General features: G+C 34.0%; 1 protein-coding gene across 6 annotated transcripts in view; it reads right to left on the bottom strand.

Moving 5' to 3' along the window:
• Positions 1 to 25,478, bottom strand: part of LOC115209612 — a 278,107-nt gene that overhangs the window by 222,003 nt on the left and 30,626 nt on the right. For all 6 annotated transcript variants that reach the window (XM_036501249.1, XM_036501248.1, XM_036501246.1 and 3 more), the window contains exon 2: positions 14,870 to 15,061. In XM_036501249.1, the coding sequence (XP_036357142.1) occupies positions 14,870 to 15,061 (192 nt within the window). The remainder of the gene's footprint in view (positions 1 to 14,869; positions 15,062 to 25,478) is intronic.

Raw genomic sequence — 25,478 nt, forward strand, 5'->3', positions numbered from 1 at the left:
TAAGAAAAAATTTGCCAATGTTCTGCGCCGTGAGGATGAAAGACTTGAGGTATTTCGTGTTGCAAGACAGTGTGTGAGAGAGAATTGTGATGTGGTAGGAGAGAAATGTATCTGCATGGATGACGGTTCACTTGCGCTAAATGAGGATGCAAAGAGAGAGGTTTGAAGATGCCACTATGAAAGGTTGCTGAATAAAGAAAATGAACGGGATAAAGAGAGTCTGCCGAATGTCAACCCAACAAAGGGACCAGCCATCCGAGTTGACAATTCTTTGGTAGTTAAGGCAATTAGAAGCATGAAGACAGGGAAAGCCTCAGGCCCATCAGGAATTACTGCAGAGATGCTCAAAATATCTGGCAGTGTCGGCTATAACCTAGTCACCCATATAGTTAACCAGGTGATACACGAAGGAGTCATACCCAATGACTGGTGTAGCAGCATACTAGTCAACTGCTATAAAGGTGAAGGAGATGCCCTAGATACAAATAATTACAGAGGTATCAAGCTGTTGGATCAGGTAATGAAGGTTACAGAGAGGGTCATAGCCCAACTGATTAGGGAGCGAGTCAACTTGGACGAGATGCAGTTTGGTTTCATGCCAGGGAAAAGTACCAGATGCCATATTTCTGGTGAGACAGCTGCAGGAGAAATACCTAGCCAAAGATAAGCCCCAGTACCTGGCTTTCATTGACACGGAGAAAGCCTTTGACAGGGTCCCCCGATCCCTTATCTGGTGGTCAATGAGGAAACTAGGGATAGATGATGGCTGGTGAGGGCTGTGCAAGCCATGTACAGGGATGCCGTAAGTAAGATTAGGGTTGGCAACATGTACACAGAAGAATTCAAAGTAGAGGTTGGGGTCCACCAGGGTTCAGTACTCAGCCCCCTCCTATTTATCATAGTCCTCCAGGCAATTACGGAGGAATTCAAGACAGGTTGCCCCTGGGAGCTCCTCTATGCTGACGACCTTGCTCTAATTGCTGAGTCACTATCAGAACTGGAGGAGAAGTTCCAGGTGTGGAAGGAGGGTTTAGAATTGAGGGGCCTTAGAGTCAACCTAGCTAAAACCAAAGTACTAATAAGTAGGAAGGTAGACAATCCACAAATGTCTTCAGGAAGATGGCCCTGCTCGATCTGTAGAAAAGGTGTAGGTAGAAACTCTATAAGATGTACCCAGTGTAAGCTATGGACACATAAGAGGTGCAGCAATGTCAAAGGAAGGCTAACTGGGAAGATAATTTTTGTATGTGGCAGATGCTCGGGAGCAATAAACTCTGAAAATCTGCAGAAAACAACTTCCATCACTTTCCAGAAGGAAAAACTAGAAGTAGTTGATAGCTTTCATTATCTAGGTGACCAAGTCAGTAGTGGGGGTGGGTGCGTTGAAAGTGTAACTGATAGAGTAAGAATAGCCTAGGCAAAGTTTAGGGAGCTCTTACCTCTGCTGGTGACTAAAGGCCTCTCACTCAGAGTAAAAGGCAAACTGTATGATGCATGTGTACAAACAGCCATGCTACATGGCAGTGAAACATGGGCCGTGACTGCTGAGGACATGCGTAAGCTCGCGAGGAATGAAGCCAGTATGCTCCGATGGATGTGTAATGTCAGTGTGCATACTCGACAGAGCGTTAGTACCCTGAGAGAAATGTTGGACCTAAGAAGCATCAGTTGTGGTGTGCAAGAAAGACGATTGTGCTGGCATGGTCATGTGGCGAGAATGGATGAAGATAGGTGTGTGAAAACGTGCCAATCCCTAGCAGTTGAGGGAACCCGTGGAAGAGGTAGACCCAGGAAAACCTGGGACGAGGTGGTGAAGCACGACCTTCGAACTTTAGGCTTCACTGAGGAAATGACCAGCGACCGAGACCGTTGGAAATATGCTGTGCGTGAGAAGACCAGGCAGGACAAATGAGTCCAGCCCACTTATGCATGCCTTTCCTCCCTTGGACACACAAAGACCTGTTGAGGCAAGCGAAGTCGATAAGGAACCTCATCCGACGACAGGCACCCATGCCAACCCCACTTTGCTTGCGAAGACCTGTTGGCCGATGCCAGTGCCGCCTCGACTGGCTTCCGTGCCGGTGGCACATAAAATGCACCAATCCAACCGTGGCCGTTGCCAGCCTCGCCTGGCACCTGTGCAGGTGGCACATAAAAAGCACCCACTACACTCACGGAGTGGTTGGCGTTAAGAAGGGCATCCAGCTGTAGAAACATTGCCAGATAAGACTGGAGCCTGGTGCAGCCTTCTGGCTTCCCAGATCCCCCAGTTGAACCGTCCAACCCATGCTAGCATGGAGAACGGACCTTTAACGATGATGATGATATATATAGAAAGAGAAATACACATAATTACACATACATAAATATATGTTTGTATGTGTATAACATGAAATATGCATGAGAGAAAGAAGATCTTCCCAACATGAAACCCACTAAAGGGACTAGCCATTCTAATATTAGCAATATCACACATAAAGCAATTAAGAATATGGATCATCAAGAGTTACTGCTGAGATGTTTACAATATCTGGTAACATTGGATACAACTACAAAAACTTGTGTACTCAATCAGGCAGTATAGGTAGATATCACATGAAATGACTGATGTGACAGCATCATACCCAGCTGTTACAAGGGGAAAAGCAATGTCTCAGAGAGACATAGTTACAGAAGTATTAAATTGCTGCACTAGTCATGAAAGTGTCAAACCTTCAATAAATGAGAAAGAGAATTTTCTTAATTGAAATGCTTTTCAGTTCTGTGCCAGGAAGAAGTACTGCAGATGTCTTCCTCAAGAGAAACAACTGCAGAGGTATTGAGCTAAAAATATACTGCTGTATTTAACATCCATTAACCTGAAGAAAGCTTTCAACAGGTTGTCTTGTTCCTGATCTGGTGGTCACTGAGGAAGCTAGGAAAAGCTGAATACCATACAAGATGTACTGAGGCACTGTCAGTAAAGTGATATATATGGCAATGAGTATAACTACACTCATCCCTAGCCTCACTTCTACACATTCCTAAGGTGTCTACTCAATCACTCTTCATGACCTTCTGCCCTATACTCTCTTCTCTTCACCCTCTTGTGTATGGAAGGCTTATCCTGATACCATATTGCCAGCATCTATATCTCTCTATCTCTACCCCAATTACTCCTATTCACCCTTATATAATACAGAGTAAGCACATATCTCCTCCGTAATAAAAAAAAACAACTTGTTCTGTATATCATACTTTAACCTCTAAAACTAAGCATAAAACTACCCACCCCCTTCTAGTCACTACTACTCAGCTTAAGGGGATCTTTAGTCTTGCAGGTTCTAGGGAAAACCTCACTAGAGTTAGTGTGACCCCAGAAAAAAAGGAAAAAATGTGTTTGGTGCTAGAAAGAGCATACAATTACAGAAACTATACCAAAACCTCAGACACTAAATGAAGACATGGTCCTGCAACTCAGTGACACATGTAAAACCGTCCAACACATGCCAATGTGGAAAACAGACATTAAATGATAATGATAATGGTGTGTGCATGTGTGTGCACTGGAGAGAATAGGTGCTGCATGGTAGTGTGGTTAAGCAGTTAGCTTCCCAAATAGCTTTAAGTTCAATCCCGCTGCATGGCATATACAAGTAATGTCCTTTGTTTCCAATTACCCATGACATGTCCAGTCACGAGGAAAAACTAAACAGGTGAGAATTAGCTGTAGAAAGGGCATCCAGCTGCCTCAATGAATCCCATCTGACCCATACAAACAGGGAGAATGGACTTTTAATTGCAGATGATGATATATTAAACAGAGAAAGAGAGTTTTATGGTTACAATACAATTATGCTAAATACATATTCTGAGAATCAAGCGTAGAAATCTATGCAAACAACTCCAATATTTAAACCAGTTCTTTACATAAACTTTCAAAGAAATCCATACCTACTGAGTTAAAAGTATCATATATTCCTAGACCGTATAAAAACATTTACAAGGTGCTGGACTGAGAATAACATACAAACTTTAACCTGATTGTCTCCATTTTGTGTTTCTCCAAACACGAAACAGCTACTTACAGCCAGCCACTCAACTGCATCACCTTTACAGTGAGTTAAGACTTCTTTGTTACCAATGTAGCTTTGTGTAACTTGTTTTTCTTAATTTTGCCAGCATCTTTTTAAGAATATAGTTTCTGAGACTTCTGGTATTGATACTAAATCTAAATACATCTATCCATTATTGAAAAATGATATTTGTTGTGCCCATTTAATTTCCAAATTGTTAACTTTTTTTTTTAAGATGTCTATTTATCAGACTATTTCCTTATCTTAGATGTACAGCATTCTCTCCAAATTTTCTCCAGGTAATATTTTACAGACTAACATATCTTTCAGCCTTTGTATTTTGCAAAACTGTAGGTGGCAGATGCTAAATATGAGAGATAGAGAGAGATAGAGAGAGAGAGACAGGGAGAGAGAAAGAGAGAGATAGAGATAGAGAAAGAGAGAGAGAGAGAGAGAGAGAGAGAAAGAGAGAAAAAGAGAGAGAGAGAAAGAGAGAGAGAGAGAAAGAGAGAGAGTGTGTGTGTGTGTGTGTGGTGTGTGTGTGTGTGCGCGTGTGCATGCCCACTAAACATGCTACAACTTATCTGAAGTCAATATGACTTACTTTATTATTACTTCCTATGCTTGCTCACCACTCTTTAGTCAATGTCTATTAAGTTTATAACCACTATTTATATACCTTACATAGAATAGTAGCCATAAATAACATTTTTATATGTATTTCAATCATACAACTAGTCTATGTATTCTATTACTGAGTGAACATTTCATGAATAATATTCATGTATACTATCCCCCACTTACTTAGCTCTTTTTGTATTCTTTTTCTTCAAGTTCTTACACAAAACATTGAAATAGATTAGAAATTGGAGTTATGAAGGAAACACTTCTGAAAAAGGTTCAATATTTTAGTATCTTTTATAATGTAGTAGTTATTTTTTCAATTATTTGAAATTAAGGCAACAAATACGCACAACAAATAAATTTTCTGACTATCCAAGATTATTTTGTGATCAAATTTCATGTTACCTTAATATCATTGATAAAAAAAAAATAATAATGAAAATATATTTATGGCATGTTTTTGGTCATATTATCAACAACCATTAATTTTTAGGCCTTTTGCAGAATACAAATCATGGATTACAAGCAATGAGTATTATAAATGTAATAAATATGCAAATAGGAAATATATCACCTAGATATTAAACAAATCCAGTTTTCATTCATGAGTGTAAATTTTGGTCAAAGATATTAAATTTTACAAAATAATGTGCATTTTGGATTCCATTATTTGCTTCAGCAGGAAAAGGAAGTCAAATTCAACATAGATTTATAACTGTGATTTAGAGGATAGATACAGAAGTAATTAATGCACCCAAATATGCCAATATAATTAATTAAGACAGTGGCATTCAAGTAGGCATGAAACTGAAAAGTAGGTATGAAACCTAGAACCATTAGGTCAGAAATGTGGTACTTGATTTCAAATTTACAATGCTGTAAATCAGAGACAAAACCCGCTTATCTGTAAATAGTTCACATGTGCATACTTCAATAATATGAAGCACTTATTTCTTAAAGGAAACCTCCCTCATATCACACCCTCTCATCTTAATTGAAGGACATTTTATGTAAGTAATACTTCAAAGTCCTAAAAGTTGGAACAGTCATGGCTGGAATGCCTTTGGTCATATGAATACTTAATGACAGCAGAACTTGAAGCTAAACAGCAACAGTTCTACATCTCATTAAAGATAAGTATTTCATATACTTTTCAAGCAAAATGCAATAAAATCACAAGAGTGCATCTTTCAGGAAGAACACAATACAAATATAGTTCAGCATAAACTGAGTTTGTAAAGGTGAAAAAGATTTAAACTCTTTCTAAAATATTCTAATCTAACATAGTTTCTGAAACACTTTCCTTCTCGGTTACAAGATAGTAACTTAACTTATTCTTAATAATCGTTTGGCTCATTCAATATTTCCATCATTGTCATTGCAATTCAATGTTATACATAAATTTTTAGAAGAAAAATTGCAAACGTTTTTTTTTCTTACTTCTTCAAGTTTATCATGAAATAGTTAACTGTTTAAGTAATTTATAATTAAGTAAACGAAAACATTTGAGAATGTAACATAACCAATATCTAAAGAAAGATGAAGTTAATGCTTTGTAATCAGCTGTTTAAAAGCTCTTTCAAGTTGAATAATTCAATATTTCTTAAGGGGTTATCCAAGCTGCTATTTAAAATTCATAAAAACATATCAAAACAGTAAAATCAATTTTTTCATCATAATTTAATCAAAAGCTTCTGGAAACCAACTACAAATCTGCACACTAATGATGATTGGGGTTATAATGAACTCTACTGATAACTTTTTTTTTTGTCTCTGAAGCATTTAATGCATTGATCAATCATAAATTGATACTTATATAAAAGATAAAGAGGTTCACTTTCTCAAATTCCATTTTTAAAGACATTTAAAATTTTGAAGATAAACAAAATGACATTGAAAATTTTGAAAGCTATGTTTCTATCATTATTCAATTAGAACTATAAACATTTATGAGGAGAGAAAAACACACATATCTGAGAAAAGGAAATGGGATAATATATATATAAAAAGGAATGAAGAGTGCATCAGGAAAACCTCCCATAGTAAAGTTGTGCTGATAGTAATGGTGTTTTCATGGAGCTAATGTTTTACTATTTTCTTTCAATTATAATCATGATTTAGACTGAAGCACATCAAGCATTTGCTGTTAAAACGTTTATCAAGAACAGTGAATCTAAGGTTTGTTTTCTGCTGCACCCTGTACTTTAAGCTTAGATATTATTTGAAACCTGAGAAAAATACATTAAAAAAATTAAGTTATCAAATGCATAGACTAAAGACACATTAATAAAATAATTATTTCATGATCTTCTAAGCTTAATTTTGTTTAGCACCATTTTTTTGTCAAGATAAAACAGCAATAAAGTGAGTAGGAAGTAAGAGAAAATCTAAAATGAAGGTCATTTATTTAGTAACAGCAAAATAAGGGGTATTTTACATGTTTTTCAAAAGTAAAGTATACTTTTCATAATTTGAATACAAGAGAAAGTTCGTGAGAGAGAAACTTAATATTTCTACAATTCTTAAGTACTCAGACTACTTAGAAAATTAGTAGTTCTGAAAATGATATGACATTCTTAAAATATGAAATATTTGTTTGTTTCATAAATATGTTATCTTTGAGTTCAAATATGAAAAATAGTAAATACAGATTTTTAGACTATTCTTCAGACAGCTATACTGTTATGGCAGGTGAAATTCATTCACACAATATTATGTAACACATGATGTTTTATGTCAATTCAGCTCATTTTGAGATAAAAATCAAGAGGTAACTGATTCTGTTATAGTATGGTGATTTTGACAGTTATTATAGAGCTGTCATAGAAGAAAATTAGTTATTACTCACACAAGTTAAAAATTAGCAACTGTGGTCAGCTTAATAATAATAATTACAACAATAATTCTTTCTTCTACAGGCACAAGGTATTCATCTTATCTCAGTAATCCTTAAATTCTTCTCTGCTTCACCCTATCCCCACCTACTTATAGTGTACTGACCATTGTCTTAGACACATCTAAATTGCCTATGTGAGTATGTATATTATCGTTTTTCATCCTACTTCCCCACAAACCTACAGGTTCCCAATCACTCAATACCTTTTCCTAATAGGCAGGCTGAACTAATAATGCCCACCCTTATCTTCTCATGTCTCTCTTACTTACTGCCCATCTCTTCCCTCATAAATCATCTCCTTAAGAAAGTCTTGTCTCTATCTAGATAGTGCATTTTATTTATGTACCTTCCTCTAGTTTTAGACTATTAATAAATCTGACCCTTCATTTCTCAAAACCTTCCCCTTTTCATACATGTTCATTTCTCTACTGCAACTATTATCCTTCTGAAGATGGAATAGGTTTTCACAAAAACTTCATTGCAAGCAATATGCAGAGTACAACACTGTTTCTTGCTTTTTATGATGGTGTGTGTTTGGAGGATTAAGTTCATTCTGTGGTCCTTTTTTAGCAGGGGTATGTTTTTGAGGATGGTGTCGAAGGCTTCATTTTTGAAAGTGTTGTGTGTGGAGATGTATGGAAGGGCTTTTGGTTTTAAGTCTTTTTTAATTTGGGATGTCTGAGTTCCTGGATGTTCAGCTGAAGGGCATGTTGAAAGCATATGTCAATTAGTGAGGATGGGTAGTTCCCAATGATGAGTGAATCCTTTAGTTCATGTAGTCGTGTGTATCTGGTGATTGCATTAGAAACTATAGTACATATCCTTTGTGCTAGGCTGAAGGGGATATTCATTCTGGTGTGTCTGGGGTGGTATGAGATGAACAGTAGATATTGCTTGAAATCCATAGGCTTATAGTATATCTGTTTCTATTACGTTGTTAGATTTCTTAATGAAGATGTCTAGGAAGGGAAGTTGTTGCTGATATATATATAGATATATATATATATATATATATATATATATATATATGTATGTGTGTGTGTATAAATATATATATATATATATATTATATATATATATATAATATAATATATATAATATATATATATATATATATATATATAAATATATATATATATATATATATATATATATATATATATATATATATATATATATATATATATATATAATATATATATATAAATATATATATATATATATATATAAATATATATATATATATATATATACACAAATATGCATATAATATATATACACATATACTCTCTCTGGATTAAGCAGTCTGTGTCACAACCTTTCTCCATTGAATTAACACCTACAACCATATTAATTCTGATTCCAAGCAGTCAAGGGATGCTGTTCTCAATTCCTTCACTACCAGATTTTTCTTTTCTTTTTACTCATTCCACTTCTTATCTTTTACCTCTCATCCTGTCTTGTTCTTTCTTGCTTTTTCTCAAAGAGCAGCCATGATGTATCTAAGAGTCTAATGATTGCTTGGAACTACATGGCATACTAAACAATCATGCTTAATCATATGTTCTGAGACACAAAACTGATAGTAGCTCAAATTTAAACCCTGTATATATTAAATGATATTTGAGAAAAAAAACTGTGTGCATATGTAATTATTAACAAGGATATTAGTATAAGCTGGTCTGGGTACCCCATAAGGCTTTGTAACTGTTGTGAGCCTCTACGTGTCACATGGACAAGCAGTGCCTCAGGAAGAATGTAGTTTATAGGGGGACTGCCACCACCGACAATAATACCTTCCACTACATAGGAGCCACTGCTTCCCAATTTAAATGGAGATTTTATAATCATGTCCACTCCTTTAAGACATTAATAAGCATAAGCCCATGTCACTGACAGAGTTGGTTTGGGACTTAAAATTGAAGAGAAAGCCATACATGATTTCTTCATCTGTGGTGATGTCTGCACTTCCCTACCTGGGAGGAGGAGAGAGTGCAATCTTTGCATGGCAAAGGCTTTTGAGATATTACAAAATCGAGTTAACATTATTAACTAAAGAAACGAAGTGTTGATATGGTGTTTGCATAAAAAGCACAGGACCTTTGCAAAACTCAGATAGTTCAGTCCCCCTCCCCCAGCCTGCAGATAATTCTTTTCCCTCCCCAACAGCCCCTTTCTACAGTTTATAGTCTATGGGGCTTCCCTGCAGAGTGTCCTTACACCTTCCCACAGACATCCACACCATGAGCCTATAAAAGGTTTCCATGCCCCTTCTAACCATCCTGCTCTTCTCTTCTTCCTGCTCCACAAATTATGTCCTCTACTTTGGGATGCATTTTCATCCAATGGTCCATTTCGGACACTTTTATATATTAAATACCTGCTTCTGGACATACTACTAGCATTACACATCTACTTTCACAAACCCTATTAGCCTTATCGGCTTATTCTTCACACTCTTGTTATAAATGTAAAAACTGTCTTCTTGATTTCTCAAACAACCTTCTTTGTTTGAATTTTTTTCACCTTTCTAAATTGAGCTCTCTAACGTTTAGGATTTATAATTTTTTCTATTAATTTCTTCTATATATATTCCAACACTTTCCTTATTTCTCCTGGTCCTATTGGTGACTGCCTTCCTGCCATTCTTTTCCAAGTTTCAACCTCTTGAAATAATTATATTTTTGTAAGTTGATTTTATAATTTAGTTTTTTCACATTTCACCCTATTCTACATGGGTTTTAAAGTTTTTTCTCCCTCTCACCCCTTATGTATTTCACTAATCTATCTGTTTCTGTTTTTATCTCTACCTTTATTTTTAATTTATGTAACGGAATTGGTATATTTTTATATACCATACCCCCACTGTGACTTAATCAAACTTTTATATACACCCCTTCTCACAGACGTTTAGAAGCTTATTGTAGATATAACATGAGTTTTACCTTTATGTTTTTTCACTTTCAAGTTCTAGTATTTGTGTAACTCTCAATGCTAAAGTTTGGGACAAGTTCTTCCAGGATGTTCCAGATGTATATTATGGCATATCTTTCTCGCCTACGCTCTAAAGATTAGAGTCTTAATCTCTTGAGTCTTTCCCAATAGCTTATATGCTGCATAGAGGCTATCTTCTTCGTGTAGCTTCGTTGGATTGCCTCAAGTTCTGTGATTAACTTGACACTGGATGGTGACCATAGCTGAGAGCAATAGTCAAAGTGGCTTAGGACAAGTGTCCTCCAGAGGACCATCATGGGTTCCTGGTCTCTTGTTCTAAAGTTTCTAAGAATCTCTCCTGTCAGCCATCTGAATTTCATTGACAACTTAGTAACAAGCACATGCAAGGATGCATTATTACTCATGTAAATGCCCAGGTCTTACACTGACTGTGTCTCTGGGATTGCAATCCCTCCAGGTCAAGTGTATCTAATTGGTATTGCATTTAGTTTAGCATGCTGATAACACAAGGCTTGAAACTTTTCAGCATTAAACTGAATGCTATTCTTTTCAGTCCGCTTGTATATTTCATCCAGCTCACATTGCAGCGGCATAGTGTCTTCAGGGTTCTGTATTACCTGTGAGACTTTTGTATCATCTACATAACTTGTGATTGTGGCTCTCTGTGTAGCTGAGGGCATGTCTGAGAGGGCCATTATGAATAGTTGTGGTCCCAAAACAGTGCCTTGCGGAATACCGCTCACTATTTGCGTGTCATTGGAGGTGGCCCCATTGGCTATAACCACCTGACTTCTATCCTTCAGAAAGTCATGAAGCCATTCTCTCAATTTTCCAACTATGCCAAGATCACGCAGTTTGTGACATATCATTCCATGATCGGCTTTATCAAAGGCCTTTGCAAAGTCAAGATATATCACTTCCACATTTGAGTGGTTGGGCAGCTGTTTCTGCACCCAGGCATAGTGTTGTAAGATCTGAGTCAGGCAGCTTCTTCTTGGTCAGAAACCATGTTGGGTGTCAGGCAGCAAGTCATTTTCTTCAAGGAAGGTGATTAGTTTTCTTTTGACTATTTGTTCCATGACCTTGCTGTGGTGTGAGTTCAGAGAGATAGGTCTGTAGTTCTTGGCCTCCGCTCTGCTACTTCCTTTATGAATAGGGCATATTTTACCCTCCATCAGTTTTCTTGCAAGTCTGCCAGTTGTAAGGAAGCTCTGAAAGAGTGACTGCAGTGATCTTGCTAGGACTTGCTCACATACATTTAGAAGGATTGTTGGGAATCCATCAGGGCCAGTAGCTGAGTTTGTTTTCATTTCATCTATAGCACTTGTAACATCGTCTTCCTTTATATTGATGTAATCAATCATCATTGCCTCTGTTTTTATATCTGCAGTGATAAAGAAGTCAGTTGGATTGCTGACTTGAAATTGCCCTAGGGGTGGAGTGAAAATACTTTTTAATTGCTCATTTAGTATTTCACTTATCCTCTTTAGGTTTCCTGTAACTGTACCATCTTTTTCGAGGAGTGGCCCTATCTTGCAGTGCACTGAAGCTGTTTCTTTGGCAAACTTGTAGAAAGCTCTGGGGTTAGATTTTATGTTGTCAATAGTCCAGGCTACTTTGTCTGCTCTTTCATTTTCATGGGAGAGTTGCATATTTTTTTTCAATCTCCAGCAGTTGTGTATATATATATATATATATATATACAAATGTGTGTGCATATATATATATATATATATACACACACAAATGTGTGTGCATATATATATATATATACGTCAAAAGGCAATTAAAAGTTGCACTCCAACATTCAATTGCCTTTTGACCCAACCCCCAATCTGACACACCAACACGCATTCGTCTGGCCGAACTTGTCCTCTCACTCAACTGCTTCTCATTTGCAGGTGATTTTTACCAGCAGTTCTCAGGAGTGGCCATGGGAACGAGAATGCGCCTGAACTATGCGAACCTGTTCATTGGCCTTGTTGAGGCCCAAACATTATAAGTTTCACTGGTCCCCCTCCCAAACTATACGGCCATTATATTGACAACTGTATCAGTACGACCTCACTCTCCCGTGAACCTCTAAACTCCTTCCTCTCTTTTGTCAAATCTTTCCATCCTGCCCTCCACTTCCCTTGCACTATCTCTGACACCTCTGTCTTCTTCCGTGACATTGTGGTACACGAAGTAAGAAAGTAGGAAGAAGAAAGGTGAAATGCACATCTGGTGCAATGTAGTCAACAGGGACAGTACCTGAGATGGGAGGAATATGTAGTCAGTCGCAGAATCTCATGGAAGTAACTTTAGTCTTGGGAACAAGCAAGGACATCCTTCCTGATCAAGACTATTTTCAACGTTTTACCTTCAGCAGTGAATTTAATCTGGTGGAACATACAAATAACTGACAAATGTAGATGTAGAGAAAAAGCATCGGTGAGACATGTTCTGTCAAACTGCAGGATAGCACAAGATAGATATATATGGCATCACAATCAAGTCATTGGTGTCATAAGCGCAGCTGTCAAGGAGAAGATTGAGGGATAGAATAGGGGAGAATACACAAACGTGAAAAAGCGCGGAAAATATACTTCCAGGAGGAGAGAACAGAACATAAGGTCAGGCCTTCAAATAAAATATACAAAACAGACAAAAGATGGAAGGGATACTGGGAGCTGGCTACGGATTTGAAAAGACTGTTAATATTTACTCATACAAACAACAAATAGACCGGACTTAATATGATGTAAATAATGTACATAATTCCTCATCTCTTAAATATAGAACTGTATTATATATATATATACATGTATGTATGCATGTATACATATATATGTATATATATATAAACGAGAAAGAAGCAACAAGAATGGATTAGTTTTTAGTACAATTGTTTCATACAAAGACAGGCTTTATTACAAGTTGCAAAAATTGCAGCAGATAAAAGTGTCCCGTACTCATCAGCTAAAATACATATGAGTTCTCTAGACATCTTAGTGGGTGATGTTATACTCATGAAATATTGGAGATACTTCCATTAGAGGCAGATATAGGTTATCTACCTCTAATGGAAGTATCTCCAATATTTCATGAGTATAACATCACCCACTAAGATGTCTAGAGAACTCATATGTATTTTAGCTGATGAGTACGGGACACTTTTATCTGCTGCAATTTTTGCAACTTGTAATAAAGCCTGTCTTTGTATGAAACAATTGTACTAAAAACTAATCCATTCTTGTTGCTTCTTTCTCGTTTATAATCACCCCACATTACTGTATGGTTAACACCATATAGTTTTTCTGGTGCATCTAAGTTAAGGACCACATTCAAGTAAATTCATTGGAATTTACTTGAATCTTAATTGCTTTGATTGTATATATATATATGCGTTTATTGATGTATATATACATATATATATATATGCGTTTATTGATGTATATATATATATATATATATATGCGTTTATTGATGTATATATATATATATATATATATATATATATATATATATATGAACACTGAACGTGTGTATGTAAAAAACTGAATGAACTGGATATTTCCACACCTTTTTACCATAAGAGAAATTTTTTCTCCATGGTAACTGCAGCGTATTTGCCTTTTAGCAGTTGAAATATGTGACAGACATATTTCAACTAACCTAAATTCTGCATATATATATATGTGTGTGTGTGTGCGTGTGTGCATATATATAAATACACCACACCACACCACACAGGGAAAGTTAGAAAGACAGACAGCATCAATTAAACCCATAAGCAAGTGAGGCTATACCTGCACAGTGACACAATCCTATTACTTGATCCTTATCAGTAATCAGTTAACCAGATCCGTTAAATACAATTTTCTACTGTCCTATCTTTTCTTTCTTTTTAATATCCCAACCCTTTGGTATGTTTTACAAATAGATTAGACATGTTTTTTTATCTTTTCTAAACTATATTGTTATATACAAAAGCTAACAGCTTCATTATGATTGACAGAAATTTACAGTCTTCTCACGTATTTCTTTCCAAACAAATTGTTATATATAAAAATGCATTCTACCAAGGTATGCATTGCTGGTTTGTAAATTATATCATGAAATATTTAATAGTTACATATGTACTGAAATGTAGTTAGAAATATTTTGTTTTTCTATAATGTTGCAAACCAGTTGCAAAATGGCTTTGCAACATTGTTTTGATTATATGCATTCATTTCATACAAAATTATAATTCATTAAAACATCTTTTTGAGAATGCTCAATAATCCTGAAAGCATACTACCTACTAATTATTGTGAAAAATAACATAGCATAACATCAAAGGAAATTTACAAACCTTATAATTGCTTCGTATAAACATTGGAATAGGTATGTCTTTCCGCATTGAACTTGGAAGGTCCCTCATTATCTGAAGATGAGAAGCTGGTTCACCAGCTTCTATGTGCATTAAAGATGCACATATCACCAACAGAACTATCGGCCAATTCTTGCAAGACATTCTCGGGTTTGGCAATATAGAATTTTTCATCTGAAAGGAAATATTTCACATGTATTAAGTGATGTAAAACAAAAATGGTACAAAAAAATAGCTTTAATTTTCATTTTTACTCTAAAAAAAATATGAATGGCTCATGAACTAATATAATTATCTCTACATTTATATTTACAGATTAAAAGAGAAACCAACATTCATGGGGTATTTTAAAATGACCATTAAATATATATATATATATATAGCTGTAGAAACTCTGCCAGATCAGAGTGGAGTCTGGTGCAGCCATCTGGTTCGCCAGACCTCAGTCAAATCGTGCAACCCATGCTAGCATGGAAAGTAGACGTTAAACGATGATGACGTTAATAGCCTATTTGAAGAAGTTGAATAACTTACTCAGACATATGAATGTTTAGTAGACTATTACACATACTCAAATGACTTCTAACCTTGAGATGATTTTCAGAGATCAATGAAGCATTCAGTTTATTGAAATATGTTAGAACAGTAAGGGCAAGAAGATTTATAACTGAATTTTTATTTTAAAAATGTCTGATAATCCTCAACTTCAATAGTGAATGTAAATGTCTTAATAAATATTTTTAATTTTTGACAAAAGTTGAATAGGTAAATTTATGAGAAATTTGTATTTTCTCTCACATACAAAGAGCAAATAATATTTATGCTCAAATAATCAAGATGCAAACATATTTGAAGTTTTGATTAAATATTTAGATATGAAACACCAATATTAAACTGCAAGTGTGTCATGATCCACAAATCTTTGATGCACAAAATAAACAATTAAGAAAAGTAGCATTGAAAATATTATGATACACCACTTAGACATAATATCCATTTCATGTCAATAGAACCCATTCCAGTTAACAACAAATTGATTGTTTAAGCAAGATGTAATTCATGTAGATAATTACCAAGTATTTAACAAAACATTGCATCTAGGAAACATTTATAGTGTACTATCTATCTTAAAGAACATAATTATAAGACATTTACCTTTCATATCTGCAAAAATCTCTGTATATCAAAGCATAACAATCAAAGGGTTTTAATAACTAAAAACCAGAGCAGCTCTAAACTTAATCTCTAGCTTATTAGCTGTTTTTAACAATACAACAAAAAATATCTAAAATATGTCTTAGTAAAAAGCTTATTATTACGATAAATCACCGTTACTGATATTCTAGCATGTCATCAAATAATTATCTCTGTTCCTTTCTCCTGCAACTTGATTAAAAAATGTCATTCTTTTTCATCGTGTATATTTTAAGCTCAATATAAAATCAAAGGACAAACATCTTTTGCTCAGAATATCAAGGAGAAAAGAAACTAATTAGAATTAATAATAACTACCAAATGAAAGTAAGTTTTCAAACAACTTGATGAAAATACCATATTGATAGGGTATACTTTCAAGAAGCAAAACAAAATTTCTAACTGGATTTTTTATTGAAAAACATGCATTTGATAATACTCAATTTCAAGGTTACTTTTTAACAAAAGTTGAATAGGCCAATTTATGAAAATTTATTATTTTCTTTCATGGACAAAGAGCAAATAATATTTACAGTCAAGTAATCAGGATGCAAACAAGTTTGAAGTTTTTAATTTGTAAAATACCAACATTTAATAGCAAGTGTGTTATGATTCATAAAGTAAACAAGGAAAGTAGCATTTTAAATATTGATACACCACTAAGACACAGTATCCATTTTAAGTAAATACAACAGGTTTCACTTAACCAAATTATTGTTTAAGCAAGATGCAATTCATGTAAATAATTGCCTAGTATTTAACAAAATGTTGCATCCAAAAGATAAATACACACAGTGACTTCATTTTAGTGATAAGTTGGCAAAAGCTCAAAGCTAAAGTGATCCGCTATATATGTGTAAAGTCACATTTCAATCTGTATATCAAGACATATGACAGAACTGAATGACTTCCACACAACACTGTCTGCCACTCTCTCAAACCTCACAGCTTCAACCATGATGTTATCAACTACAACTGAGACATAAAATTCTACTGCTGAGTTGAAAAAAGCATCAGAAATCCAAGCAAAATTAAAAAGAAGTGCATGAAAAATCTCAGTATATAATTTGGTAAAGCATTTTAACCCTATGAGTAGATTGCAGAAGGGACAACACAGTATTTGTGGTATCCATATATAAGCAAACAGAATAATACTCTGTAGAGACCTCCACATAATGTCGTCTGTTTCAACATATTTCAATACACAACTGTCTTGTTGATTTCTGAAACAACCCTAAGTTTAGATATCTTTTGAATATGTCTGACAGTCTATTTAACAAATTCATATATTATGCAAAACATGACACTGCAACTCAAGCTGAAAAGGTATTTCAGTGTCAAAAATGCCATTAACAGATCTGCTACTACAACTGATTGTCTTAAAGCAGAATCTCTCCAAAAATTTGGAAGAGTATAAACAATGAATAGATATGCCATTTGGCAAAGAATAACCACAAAACAACCTCTAGAGAAACAGAATGCTATAGCAGATATCATAGAATATTACATCAGATACAATAGACATTACATTAAAAAAACATTAAGACAAAAATAACTCAAATAATAGGAGATAAGTCCTATGTTTCACTGATAAATTCTATTATAGAACCTATCACTGGTCAGAGAGAAATGATCTAAGCTTATCCAACATAAAAGAATCCACTTCACGAGAACATGAAATTCTTCATCAAACCAAGTGATAAACATTTGCACTTGCATCTGCATCCCAAGACGAACAATTAAGATTAGGCAACTTCATGATGAGTCACAAATATTCAAGACTGTATTCTGATAGAGATGATAATACAAGAATCACAGTCCATATTAAGGCAAAATGGAAAAGGATGCTAATATCGATATTTCAAGTTCAATAATTTATATTCATTTAAGTAAACTGGAGGCAATCAAAGCTGTGAATTTGTTATCTAGGTTGTCTATAAATATTTAAAAGAGCATCAGTGATATCCTCAACTCACTGCTGCTTGGGATAGTGAAAATATTTTGAATAATAATCTAATCATGAGTTTATAGGAATATTTCCAAGCAAAACACATCATTATCCATAAATAGACACAACTGGCAGAAGAAAAGAAGTACAACAATAAAAATACTGGCTTTAATATGCATATTTAACCAATCATGTCAGCCTGTATTGAATTTGAAATAGTAAATGTTGAAGCATTTTAAAATATCAGAATATAACAATAATTTATGACTCAAAAATATATAAAAGGTACATATTTATTTTCTTATTTAAAAAAAATTTTTAAGATTAAATAAAACTTTGAATTAGGTGTACAAATATTCTTTTTGTTGCAACACATATAAGACTGAATTTATATATGTGTGGATATATATATATATATATATATATATATATATATGAGAGGTACAAACAGCAATCCATTCTTAGATTAACTAGAATTGCCAAAAGCCAAATGATACAGTTTAATATATCAGTATTTCTTGTGATACAAAAACAAAATTAGGTGAATATTAGTTGTCTCAAGAGGGTAGGTTTATAATTGAAAAACCTAAAAGAAAATTTGCAAATCACAATAGATATTTATTATCTGTAAATTATATTTATGCTACTGAATTTAAAAGAAATGTTATTGCACTATATCTTATAACCAGAACTTGTAAAAACTATCAGTATGAAAACTTAATTGTAAAAAATTATCAGCAAGAAAACTTTATCTCTCCCTGTAAGTCTACAATATAATCCTCAAGAAAAAATATCAAATATCGATAGCTAAATATATTCACAGTAGAAATCTTATGTGCATATAATAATTGTTATGAATTATAACATTTCTTGTACACACAATATAAATGTAATATAATAATTGGTAATGCTGCAAAACTACCTGCACAAATCATTCAATGAAAAGGCTTAAGATTCTTTAAATCTGTAATTGTTAGTATCAGAACCATAAAATATCTCAACTATTGTTTCAGTGTAAACATTCAAGTTAAGCTTGATATGTAGTCAGTGAAATCAATTTAACAATTATTACAAATTTCTGCTTAAAAGATGGGGAATTTATAGTCACATTGAGTTTCGGAAAATGATAGGGACAAAAGCTATTGATCAAAAGAGTCTGAAAAGTCATGTTAATCTATTAGGTAAGTACACCAGTTCTACATTATAAATTTGCTATGTCATGGTAAAAAAAAAAACATTTTGGAATTGATACAGAGGATTGATAATTATATTTTGTGTTTTAGCAATGTTTTGTCATTTTCTTGCAGACATGACAAAATGCAAGTGATTTGAAAGAAAAACTGGGTATACAAGGTATCAGATGTAGTGTGCAAGAGAGAAATCTGCAATGGTACAGTAATGTAATATGTATGAATGATGACAGTTATATGAAGAGATGCCAATTTCTAATTATGGAGGGAACTTGTGGAAGGGACAGATCCAGGAAAATGTGGGATAAAGTGATGAGAAAAGATCTTCAGATATTGAGCCTCACAGAGGGGATGACAGAGGGCTGAGACTACTGGCAGTTTGCCGTACTTGAGAAGACACATCAAGCTAAGTAAAATCAAGGTTGTCCTTGCATACAGGCATATTCCCTGCATCCCTCTTCAGCTGAGCATTCCCAGTCTTGTAGGCTCAGGAGAGTTGGTGCCACATAAAAAGCACCCATACCAGTGCTATGTAAATACACTCTGTAAAGTGGTTGGTGTTAGGAAGGGCGTCCAGCCATAGAAACCATCCCAAAATAGACATGGAGCTTAGGCAGCTCTTCAGCCAGCCAGCTCCTGTCAAACCATCCAAACCATGCCACTATGGAAAACAGACATTAAATGAGGACAATAATGATGAGGATGAAATAAAATAGACATTTTTGTTTTGTTTTGCGGCAGATTTATTTAAACATGCTATTTTGGAATGAATTTAGTCATAAGTATGTGGTTGACTATGATCCCTCACAAGAAATATTTCATGAACATGAAAAATATATGAATGTTTAAATCTATTTGTTTTGTTTCTCTCCAGTTTATAATGAAAATATGGGCAAACACTGCCTAATTTTAGATCAGCATTTAGTGTTACCAATATAAATTACTGGCCATGCTAACAGTATAGCTTCAAATCCCTGTTCCCTACCAAAAAAAAAAGACATTCTGACATAACCATTTATCAATAAATGGAAGAGTGTAGTGTTTGATGAGATGCAATAGAAAGCTTTATAATTAGTCTTTACATTAGGTTTACAGTTGTTAGTCAATTAAAATATAATTGTCATTATCCAGTTTAAAGACTGCAATCTTGTCCCAGAATCATTTGACAGAAAACAAAACGAAATTCTTGTAATGCAAAATTCAAGTTGAAAATAATCATTTTAATCAAAACCCAGATTGCCCATCTGAATGGGCTTTTGGCATTGCAGATAAAATTATGAGGGACTGGGGATAGAAAGACAAATTCAGAAATACCATATCAGATGCCATGTAAAAACTGAGAACTGAACAGGCTCTATATGGTAAAATGAAAACAAGTGAAAGAATGCATTTTAGAACTTTGTTCCATTAGCTATACTTTTACACATGCAACTATTTTCTGCCATGCTCTATAGATGTTTAAAGAACTGGAAACATCAAGTATCAAGTGACTAGTGCACTTACTTTATGAACAGGTAAGATTTGTGCCTCAGGCAGTGGACTCAAATTGTACAGAAACTCGTTGTCAATAGAAATAACAATTCAATAATGAATTCCTTCAAACTATCTGAAACGATTTGGATTATGAAGCAACAGAGTTGCATTAAATATTCACTTGATTCGTTAAACCCTTAAATATGGAATTCATGTTAAAATGTATAAATTATTCAGTCCATTCAATTTTGTTATAGTAGCCTGTACTGTCTATTAACTTATACCAATCTCTCTTAACAGCAAAACTCAAAATCTTTCTCATAATGAAGAAAAGCACACTATTTTACAGTATGTGTCTCATTAGAAATATGAACCTATGATACATCTTGGTATAAATTCTAATAAATTTTATATATTTTTTTATATTCTATTGTTTATTTTCTTTAAGATGCTTTGATTACTTTGCTTTGGATGCTTTCTTTTTTTTTTCATTACTTTCTTACTCTATTAATTTAAAACTTCCTTAATTTCCTTTCTTCACAGCATCATCATTGCTTTGCATCTGTTAAGAATAATGCTGCAGTGCAAATCATCAACAAGTTTCTTACTTGTATTATTTAGCCAAACATGTGACAAGAGTTAACTTGTTCATGGAAGATCTTGCAGCCTTCACTGATTTAATTTCCTGAATTGTCTTCATTGCTGTTCTGGCATACTAGTGTTGGTTTCAATAGATGCAGGAACACATTTTAAATTTCTTTAGCACAGTGAATGGTGACATTATTATGCCTCCATCTTATAATTATCTACAGCAGTAGAGATGATTTTCTAAATAGTTATCTCAACTATTTTACATGTATTTTTCTACACTACCTAAGATATGATGAATCAACAATATATACACTTGCATACTTTTGGAATAGCTGGTTTTACAACACACTTGTGCAAATGGGAAATGATACAGTAGCTGCAGAAGTTTAAATTGATGACCATACAATCCATAATCTAAGACCTCAACTTCACAACCAGAGTATTTGATTATTTTTAGGAACTTTTTTCCTCCCATGTCATTGATAAATCCTTAGCCCCAACACTAAAATTAAATGTTTTCTTTAAGTGGCAAGTCTATAAAATTTTTTAAATGTGAATCTGAATCAGAGTCATGTAAAGAAACACTAGTCTCTTTTAATAAAATAAAACTATCGTCTTTTATACCTGCTAAGAATGTTATTTCTTATTCCCTAAAAATTAAAACAAAAAAAAAACAGCTCTAAAAATATAACTAAAATTTCAAGATGACTAAAGTAAATATTTTTAAATACTATAATTTAGCTTTCCTGCTTCATAAAGATTTTCATATTTTCCAGAGTTATCTAAATTCAAGGGCATTTAGAAATGCAAAATACTAGTTGTGGTTGGGACATGTATCTAGTTTAACTTTTGTACAAATATAGGTTTGGTAATCCATTCAATAAAAAAGAAATTGTTGAGCATAGTTCAAAACAACTGAAAATTTATAAGATCACCCATATTTGTTACAGATACAGTCCATTTAATTCACTGTTTTTGCTGATGCAAATCATAACTGTCTGTTTTGCCTTCTCTTTTTATCCCCCCAGTACCATTTTGGTCTGAAGATAACTTTGTTGCACTGTAACTTTATTTTGTATTTGAATCATATGAGTCAGTGGGTGATTTTAAAAGTATGTGGTCATAACACTAAGTGTTTAAAACTTTTCAACTCATTGAATATTTTACAGCAAGTTAAAACAGAACTTAGCCACGAGATGCAGAAATTTTCTTATCTTTGTTGTAATTCCTGGAGAGCATTATTTTTAGTACATTTAGGTTTTGCTGTTTCAATGATCTTTGAGTGTGGTGTTGTCAGTATGAAAACATGTGCAGATATTGTTTTTATATTTGTAGGTATGTGGAACAATATACTGCAAAACAAGTTATTTTAAAATTTATCAGCATTTTTGTTTATGAATAGAGGAAGCTGAAAAAGTGATCAAGTTGTAAGCACTCCAAATTTCCAATAATTTAAGGTGGGTAATTTAAACAAAATACATATTTTGTGTTTTCAAAATAGAGCAGCATTATGCATTTATATAATTTGGGTAACTGACTTAGCTCATTCAATATTGCTGAACATAAATCTAAATCTCTAAACTAAAAAATTGAACATCAGAAAGAATGAAATTTTGAGTTTCTTAAAGGTAAGTACTTTATACCAAAAATATGCAATGATTCATATCAAATACTCACACCATTCAGAAAATATGCCAAGTAAAATAAAGTTCAAAGCAAAGAATAAATAATAGTAACAAAAGAAGCAATAGCTTCAAAGGTACCAAACATAATGCTGTCTGAGAATTACATCAAAGATAAGATAATTTAATAAAGATCAGAAAGGAAGTCACTGCAGAATCATTTATCAAATATCTTACTTTACAATTCAACAATACAAAAGGAAGACAATGAAAACCACCCATGCTAGCATGTAGCAGTAATGAGCAGTTATGATCAATCCAACAGAATGAGAATCTAGTAGTAATAATTAAAGCAATTCAATACAGGAATAAATCATTTCTAAAAAGTGGGGTCAAAATGTGTTTATAACCTTTAATACTTTATACAATAAGCTATTCATATAGAATTTAAAATACTGGCTTTTCTTCCAAGTCTGTATTAATGATTTAAAAGATATTTCAAAATATACAAACTCTCTGGAGAAAAACTGAGTTTTGATATTTATTTTAAAATATTTTCTATTTGTTCAAGCAAATAAATTTATTCTATATTTTACTTAGATAGTGTAAAACTTAGCCTACACTTATGGCTCTAGAAATAAGAAATGCAAAATTGGAACAAAGTATAGGATTAAGAAGAAGAATAAGATAAGAGAATAAAAAAAAAATTCAAAGAAGCCTATCAAACAAATCAATTCTTTAAAAATGTAAGTGTGGATGGGTGGTTGACAAGCTTACCTCCCATGGTTTTAGTCTCACTATGAACCTCAGGAAAATGTCCTCATCTACAGCCCCAGAGAAAATAAAGCCTTGTGAATGAATTTGGTTGACAAAAACTAGAACCCCACTCTATGTGTATGTGTGTTTAAGTATATGTATATATCTTTGTATTTCTGCTTTGTTTGTCCCCTACTACCACTTCACAGTTGCTGTTAGTGTATTAACATCCCTGTAACCTAGCAGTTCAGAGAAAGAAACTAAGAGAATAAGCACCAAGCTTTAATAGATAAGTACTGACTTTATTCAACTAAACTCTTCGAAGCAGTAATCCAGTGATGGGAGAAACAAGGAAAAGTACATATCTTGACTACATGCACAGCAAACGTTCAGAGTTTCGGTTTTACCAAAAGGTAAATTTAGTTCAACAAAATGAACTAATACAAGCACATTAAATGATATTGCAGATATATTAAAATGAATTTGAATGATTAAATGACTATTGTATGACATTACAATAATTAATACTAGTTTTTCTCTAATTTACAAAATCTGAAATTACTGAAGCCCAAGAATCTACTCTAAGTATAATCTTGTAGAAGATAATATGTACATATATGCATGTATGTGTATAAATAAATATATATATATATATATACAATTGGAAAATAGGATAAAATCTTTATAAGAATTTATAAAGTAATTAGCATGAAAAACCTCATAAGGGAAAAATCCATCAATTTTTCCTCTTAAATATATTTATTTATATTAAGGGCAATTATGTATAGTAATGCCCTTAATATATATATATACATACATATATACATATATGTATGTATATATGGGCTGAATTCAAAAATCTGGATTTGACTGCAGCTTTTGAGGTGTACAAAACTCAACGAGACCGAGCCGTGAAAATTGAAAAGGAAGAACGCTTCAGTTATGAATACAAAATCGCGGCAAATGCCAGTAGCAATCCAAGAACCTTCTTTGCCCATGTCCAACGGAATTCCCGCTTGAACAACCAGATTGCAACGTTGGTAGACTCAACAGGCGTATCGATTGAGGACCCTTATCAACAGAGTCAATTATTTGCCGAGGCTTTTTCAACTATTTTCAAACAAGATGATGGTCGTGAACCCCCTCCATTTGATAGATCGGTACCTCCAATGCTTCGATTGGTCATCACGCGGGACGAAGTCAAACGTGTTATTCAAGGCCTCGATGTCAACAAGGGTCACGGCCCTGACGGCATACACCCACGGGTTATCAAAGCGTTGGCTCTGGTCATCTGCGAGCCCTTAACACGTCTATTCAATATGTCATTGGCGACGGGTGTTATACCTGCGGACTGGAGAACAGCGATAATCTGCCCAATTTTCAAGAAAGGGAGCCGCGAAGACCCGCTTATCTACCGACCGGTTTCCCTAACATCAATAATCAGCAAGATGTTCGAAACCATCCTTAAGAAAAGTATGATGCTCCACCTCCAAAACACAGCCTCTATCTCTGATTCCCAACACGGCTTCGTGCCGAAGAGATCATGCTTGACCAACTTACTGGTAATGGAAGAATTGGTGATGTGCATCCTCGATGATAGTGATGCTGTTGACATCGTTTTATTGGACTTTGCCAAAGCTTTTGACTCGGTAAACCACCGCCTATTACTTGTCAAGCTTCAAGCATATAGTTTCCATCCGGATATTGTACGATGGGTTGGTGCCTTCCTCTCAGATCGCTCCTTCCAAGTCCAAGTTAATGGTTCGCGGTCCGACGTCTCCAATGCGAGCAGTGGCGTGTCTCAAGGTTCAGTGCTT

The sequence above is a fragment of the Octopus sinensis genome, linkage group LG3 (assembly GCF_006345805.1).
Source record: "Octopus sinensis linkage group LG3, ASM634580v1, whole genome shotgun sequence".
In the NCBI taxonomy this organism is placed as follows: Eukaryota; Metazoa; Mollusca; class Cephalopoda; order Octopoda; family Octopodidae; genus Octopus; species Octopus sinensis.